Here is a 7,026-nt window from a genome sequence, read left to right as displayed (position 1 = left end):
AAAAAAACCAACCAAACCCCAAAAAACAAACAAGCAAACAAAACCCCCAAAGAACAGTTGTGTTCTATCGATAGCCTTTCTTTCCAAAGCTCAACAGTTTTTTAGTAAATGCTCAGTTCTGCTGTGTGGGGCACGTTTTCCGCTGGTTCTTAAATACAGGTGTTCTCTTTTACCCTGGAACCAACAGACATAAACACTTTGGCTGTCTGTGGTAATGAGGAACAGACTTTAGCCTGGAATACTGTGCTTTAAAATGTTAGTGTGTCTGAGAACTGTTGAGTAAACTCTTTAATTTCAGTTTTAGAACTAAATGGAGAATTAAAATAAGGAAAATGTTCTAATAGGATGTGTTATAAACAATTACATAGCATTAGAGACTTTTATGATTGTATTGCTTAGAAAATGATGCTTGGACTTAGATGCAAGATAGCTCCAGAGTCCTCTGCCCCATGTCACTGCTGAAGGCCTCCCTGGGAGCTGCCTAGATTGGCTGCCACAATCCATTGGCTTAGAATGAAGCTTTCCCCACCAGTCTTTTTTTTCTCATACAATGTATTTGGATCATGTTCCATCCCTCTCCCAGTTCCTCCCAGATCCTTCCTACCTCTCTACCCAACTTTATGTTCGTTTTCTCTTTAAAAGCCAATAAAACCTAAAAGTAAAAAAGATCAAGAAACACACACAAATCCCCCCAAAACAAACAAACAAACAAACAAAAACACCAAAAATCTCATAAAAATGGAAATAAAAATAAATAAGCCGAAAAGCCCAAACAGTGTAATGAGGCAATCTACAAAAACACTCTTGAGCCTGGTGGTGGTAGCGCACACCTTTAATCCCAGCACTCGGGAGGCGGAGACAAGCAGATCTCTGTGAAATTGAGGCCAGCCTGGTCTACAGAGCGAGTTCCAGTACAGGCTCCAAAGCTACAGAGAAACCCTGTCTCGAAAAAGCAGAACAGAAAAACCAGTCCACCATTGAGTGTGCTGTGTTGGCCAACTACTCCTGTACATGGGACTCGTCCTGAAGTGGGGCTGATACAGTGAGAGTCCATTGGAGAAAACTGAACTTTTCTTTGCCAGTGGCTATCAACTACAGGTAGATTTTTGAGTGGGAGCCTGTGTCTATGTCCCTCTCAGTGCTGAGACCCCCTCTGGCCTGACCCTTTTGAGGCCTGTGTGAGCGCATGTGCCTCACCAGTCCTTAAAGGTTCTTTTTTTTTCTTCCATATTTGAAATGAATTGTGCAGTTTTCCTCAGTATTACTGTTCATACAGTGCAAATGTTTTTCTCAACATTTTTATTACAGTTTATTTAGCTGCTGGTAGGGTAGGTGTCAGAAGATAATCCCTGGTAATCAGTTCTCTTCTTCCATTATGTGGATCCTGGGGATCGAACTCAGGTCCCCAGGTTTGGTGGCAAGTGCCGTTACCTGCTATGCCATCTCTGCAGCCCAATGTATCTGTTTTGTTGTTTAGTGACTTTTCTGCTTTGTTTTACTATTTTATTTTTATAGGCTTCAATTCCAGACCCAAGCCTTACACATAGGAGGCCAGTATTCTACCACTGAAATACCCTGGTGGTTTTTTGTTTGTTTATTTTGAGACAGAGTTTCTCTCTGTAGCCCTGGCTAGAACTCACTATGATGACTAAACTGGCCTTAGGCAGTAGTGGTGCATGTCTTTAATTCCAGCACTTGGGAGGCAGAAGCAGGTGGGTCTCTAAGTTTGAGGCCAGCCTGGTGTATAAAGCAAGTTCCAGAACAACCAGAGCGACATAGAACCTGTTTCAAAAAACAAAACAAAGCAAAAAACTCAAACAACTCCCATAAAATATACATTTACAGCTCATTTTATAGTTTAGGGAAACACTAGTTATTTTATTTTAATCTTTACAAAGTCACGTGGAGGTTTTGCTGTCTACCATCTATGAATAAAATTCAGGCTCATGGAAAAGATTCCTTGAGCAAATATATCTCTTAGTTAGAGGTAGGAAAACAGACTTGAACCTAGGACATTGGGTTTTAAATAAGCATTTCTTTTAAAAGCATTCTGTGTTCTGAAAGTTATAATTTCTTCCAAGACAGTTAGTAATTTGGTTTGGGTATTTTCATTTAATCTTCTAAAATTTGTGATAAAACACCCATAAGATTTTTACTATTTTAACTGTTTTTAAATGAATGATTCAGACTGAGCATGGCAGTGTATACCTTTAATCCTAGTATTTGTTAAGTGGAGGCGGGAGGATCAGGAGTTTGAAGGTCATCTGTGGGTATATAGAAACTATAGGACCAACCACTGCTATATGAGGCCCTGTCTCAGAAAAACCAAATACAACTAAATCCATAGATCATAGGTAATGAATTAAGTGTGCAGTTCGGTAACTTCATCCATGTTATGTAACCACGAGAGGTCTGTTTTCAAAACTTTCTCATCATTTACAAATTCACTTTTTCTTTAAGTTTTTTAACCTTTCTGTATTACATGCCTTTGTATTGGTGATGTGGTTGAGTTCCTACATAGAAAGCCACATAAGAAGCAGTGCTGGCACACGGCAAGAATTCAGTGCATCACAGCTGCTTCCTACCAAGGAGAGAGAAATAGACTAAAGGAGGTGGCGGGGAGGTAGGGTAAGCAGGACTAGAGAAAATGGGAGGTAAGGCTTCCATGCTGATTGTTTTTGGTCCTTTCTGTCCCTGATCATTTAAAAAAGAAAAAATGGGGGATGAGCTGGAAAAACAATTGCAAAATTAGGCTCAGTTACCAGTTTGAAATCACTTTTAGAAACGATTTGAAAGAATGTTGTTGGTACAGATATCTCTAACACAGATATTTTAATTTTGTCTTACAGGATTTGAGCTTTTTGAAGAGCTGCCAACACCCAAGTTCAGCTTTGGAGGTAGATCTGGAAACACTGTAGCAGCTTTGGTTTTTCAAAAAAGTGAGACTTCCTTGGACAAAGTCAGTTAGCTTTCTAGAAGAAACTTTACAGCACAGTGAACCTGATAGAGAAGAAGCAAGTACAAATAGTGCTTAGTAAGTACTTAGTAAGCACCAAGGCTGCGCAGATTGAGTACAGATAATGGGGTGGTGGGAAACCACAAGTATGGGAATCACTATTCAGATATCAACTAAGAATAATTTAAAATTGTATTTTGTATTTGACATATATATTTTTTTTCTTGTATTTTATAGCAGTTTTCTGTAACTATTAAACAGTTGAAAGCCTCAAGGCAGTATGAATTTACAGGAAGCATATATTCTTTTTGTGTGTGTGTTTATAAAAGTAGAATTGAAAATGGCTTTTATGAAGATTCGACCAAGCTGTTTCAAGACCAGAATAGTTAAGAATTTTCTTATGTGTAATAGACTGTGAAGTATGTTAAGCAATGCCATTTTGTGATGATAACTTGGAGAGCTCCCTGATTGTCATGTTATTAAGCAAAATCAGAGAAACTGATGAAATATTTTTATTTACTTATTTATTTTTGAGACAGTGTCTCACTGTGTAGCTCTGGTTGTCCTGGAACTCGGAGATCCATCAGCCTCTCCCTCCCCAGTGGTGAGATTAAAGGTGTGAGTCACCACACTGGTAACTCTCTAGTCTTTACCCTGTGGAGGAGAGATGGGTAGTTTAAGGAGATAGAATAGTTCCATGTTAACTAATGATGTTTTATTAAGTCATTGAGTCCTCCAGGTATTTTCCCAAGGTTTTACTTGTTTATGCATAGGAGAGCTGCAGCCAAGAGTGAAGACACTTTTGATGATTCCTTTTTATTTTTTACATCCATTGGTGTTTTGCTTGCATGCATGTCTGTGTGAGGGTGTCAGATCCCCAGGAACTGGAATTGCAGACAGTTGTGAGCTGCCATGTGAATGCTTGGAATTGAACTAGGACCCTCTGGAAGAGCAGCTAGTGTTCTTTACCTCTGAACCATCTTTTTAGCCACTCCCCATATTCTTATTTTAATTTAAAAAGAATTATTTAATGTGCATTGGTGTTTTTGCCTGCATATATGTATGAGGGTATCAGGTCTTGGTGATACAGACAGTTGTGAGTTTCCATGTGGGTGCTGGGAATTGAACCCAAAGTCCTCTGGATGAGGGCCAGTGTTCTTAACTGTTGAGCCATCTCTCCAGCCCCTAAGTGAAGACACTTTTGCGAGGCCAGATAGTACCTAGTGAAGCCAAAATTCATAGTTGGGTCTGGCTGACTTTAGAATTCTTCTTCTAACGTAGTAGTCTACTCCCAGGTGCTAAATCTTTGTCTTTATAGTATCTAAGTCAGTGCTACATACAAAATTCAGGTGGACACTTACTTTTAGGAGCTGTGTAGCCCTTGGTTAGTGTTGATCACTAACAACTGACTGACTAGTCCTGGACTGTGGACTTTGAGAATAGTGAGTTAGTTACCTGAGTCTCATGACATCCATTATTACTTTTTACTATCTCTCTTTGTTTTGAGGGACTGTCCTTTCCCAGGAACTGAATTTTATGTAAAGCATGACACACCTGTAGTCTTAGCACTCAGGAGGCTGAGGTAGGAGGAGAAACTGGAGTTAAAAGGCTGGACTACACAGTGAAACCCCTTCTCAAAAAAAAAAAAAAAAATGCCATGTCAACATGAAGCCCTGAGTTCAGACCCCTTGCGCCTGTGTAAAGTGCTGTGTGCAGCAACATTGCTTATAATCTCAGTGCTGCTGAGTAGAGACCAGAGACCCTGAGGCGTGATGGCCAGGCAGCCTAAGTGAATCCGTTGGCTCCAGGTTCACTGAGACTAAAATAAATCCACAAAATAAGTCATAAATCATAAATTAATAAAATAAGTTCACAAAAAATAAAGTTGAGGACGACCGAGAAGGATCCCTTGTTTCGCATTCAGTGTAGTGTCTGCACCTAAAGCAACTGCTTTCCCAACCGGCATTGCAGCTCGGCACCTACCAGCAGCAGTTCTGATGCCGCACAGCCAGCTGGGATATCCGTTCCTCAGGCACCGGCTCTCTCATGGCTGTTAAAGGAAACTTGATCTAAATCTCTATTCTAAAGAATTCAGGATTCAGAGTTTGAGGAGAAATCCTGCTAGCTCAGAGAGGCTGAGTAGCAAGTAGCTAAACTCCTCTCCTTCAGGTCTCTTGATAAAGGGCCATCCTTCTGCTCAGCCCCCACCAAAGAACCCTCGCTTCACTCACTTAACCAGATTAATTTTATTTAATCAAACAAATGTGACATATCTGTGCATCATTTACAAAGGCAGAAGCAAATATAACATACCTTTATAACTAATATTCCACAACAATACCTGATGATCTCTGACTTCTACATGCATATCCTTGTGCAGTGCACACATGTCCAAGCATACACACACAAAAGAAAAGTGAAAACTGAGTTTTGTCATTATCTTTCTGTGGAAGGGGATTGTCAGTTGTGTGAACTTAGAGGGAGTTAGAGACAAGGTACTCTTTCTAACAGCTGGTTTATCTGGAGGGCATTTATATATTGAAAAAGATAAAGTGTATTGTCTATATATATCTAGTATTTAAGGAAACGGTATTTGGGATAATATTTTAGCATTGAGTCTTAATGTATTTTTTTTTTAATTATGTAACTTTGGGAGTACTGGGAAGCAGTTAAGAGCACTTGTTGCTCCTGCAGAGTACCTGGGTTTTTGCCTAAAACTCACGTGTAGTAACCATCTGTTACTCCAGTTTGTAGGGGTCCAATATCTTCTCTTCTGGCCTCTTTGCACACCAGACAGGCATGTAGTGTGCAAGCATTCATGTAGACAAAATATGCATATGTAAAATAAATTTTTAAAAGTTATATAACTTTTGATGATTTTTCAGCCTTTTGGGAATATTGGGTTTCAAAACCTTTTTTTAAATGGTAAATATTCTTTTAGTATTTAGCCTACCTAGTCCTGCATTATATGGTTTTTGTTCTGAGGGGTAGAGGAGGAGGACAAGCCTGTAACTTCTGTCAGCTTGATCATTAAGGCTAGTTGTCTTTTCAGTATTTGGAGACAATTATATAGACTTTGAATAAAAATATTGATTTTGGAATAGCTTTTATTTTAGAATGCAAAATGTGAGAAATTACTTTAAAATATGTACAATTTAAGCTTTTAAGAAAATTGTTCTTTATGAGATATGGGATCTTTTTAGTGTGTACTAACACACACATGCAAGTGCATAGGCTACACATGTGGAAGCCAAAGGAAGACTTTGAATATCTTTTTGTTGTTATTTTTTTGGGGGACAAGATCTCTCTACTTAGTCCTTGCTGTCTTGGAACTCACTTTCTAGACCAGGCTTTGAGCTCAGATCCAGCTGCCCCTGCCTCCTGATCAGGTGCTGGGATTAAAGGCAAGTGCCACCACACCCAGCCCAAGTATCTTCTTATATTGCTGCTTTATATTGTCTTCCTTATTTCCTTGGGGCAGGGTCTCCTACTGAACCTGAAGCTCAGTGTTTGAACTAGGTAGCTGGCCAGCAACCTCCAAGGACCTGCCAGCTCTGGAGCATACACCCATGCCTAACTTTTCCATAGGTGTTGGGGATTCAAGTTCACGCTTGCACAGCATGTCCTCCCTAGGCAGAGGTCTTTAAACTGTAGAGTTGTATCGTTTTATAATTTATTGAGATGGTTTTATATTTTTTTTATAAATAGAAGGTATTCCAAAATTGCCTTTGGTTTAAAAAATAACAGTACTCTACATGGCAAGTTCCAATTTGTCTAAAATAAATAATTAAGTACATAGAAGTAAGTACTCTTAGAATTTTAAGAGGGTAAATCTGAAGTATATACTAAGTATCAATCCAATAGATCACTTTTTAAAATTTATTTATTTATTTATTTATTTATTTATTTATTTATTTTTTGAGACAGGGTTTCTCTGTAGCTTTTTTGGTTCCTGTCCTGGAACTAGCTCTTCTAGACCAGGCTGGCCTCGAACTCACAGAGATCCACCTGCCTCTGCTTCCCGAGTGCTGGGATTAAAGGTGTGTGCCACCACCGCCTGGCCATGATAC

The 7,026-nt window shown here is 39.2% G+C and overlaps 2 protein-coding genes across 8 annotated transcripts in view; both read left to right on the top strand.

Annotated features, from left to right (window-relative positions):
- The window catches only part of Eef1akmt2 (EEF1A lysine methyltransferase 2), a 46,187-nt gene that overhangs the window by 29,520 nt on the left and 9,641 nt on the right, over positions 1-7,026 (top strand). For 6 of the 7 annotated variants that reach the window (XM_026781566.1, XM_005351398.2, XM_013347895.2 and 3 more), the window contains one exon: positions 2,850-5,818. In XM_026781566.1, the coding sequence (XP_026637367.1) occupies positions 2,850-2,918 (69 nt within the window). In that variant the 3' untranslated portion in view covers positions 2,919-5,818. Of the gene's footprint in view, positions 1-2,849; positions 5,819-7,026 lie in introns of those variants that run through there. The other variant, XR_001229004.2, reaches the window with a different exon arrangement.
- Positions 2,963-7,026, top strand: part of Fam53b (family with sequence similarity 53 member B) — a 120,036-nt gene continuing 115,972 nt past the window's right edge. Inside the window, exon 1 of the mRNA XM_026781561.1 lies at positions 2,963-3,034. The gene's annotated coding sequence lies outside the window, so the exon portion shown is untranslated. The remainder of the gene's footprint in view (positions 3,035-7,026) is intronic.

Source organism: Microtus ochrogaster, chromosome 8 (assembly GCF_000317375.1).
Source record: "Microtus ochrogaster isolate Prairie Vole_2 chromosome 8, MicOch1.0, whole genome shotgun sequence".
In the NCBI taxonomy this organism is placed as follows: domain Eukaryota; kingdom Metazoa; phylum Chordata; class Mammalia; order Rodentia; family Cricetidae; genus Microtus; species Microtus ochrogaster.
This window is presented reverse-complemented; position numbering and strand designations above follow the sequence as displayed.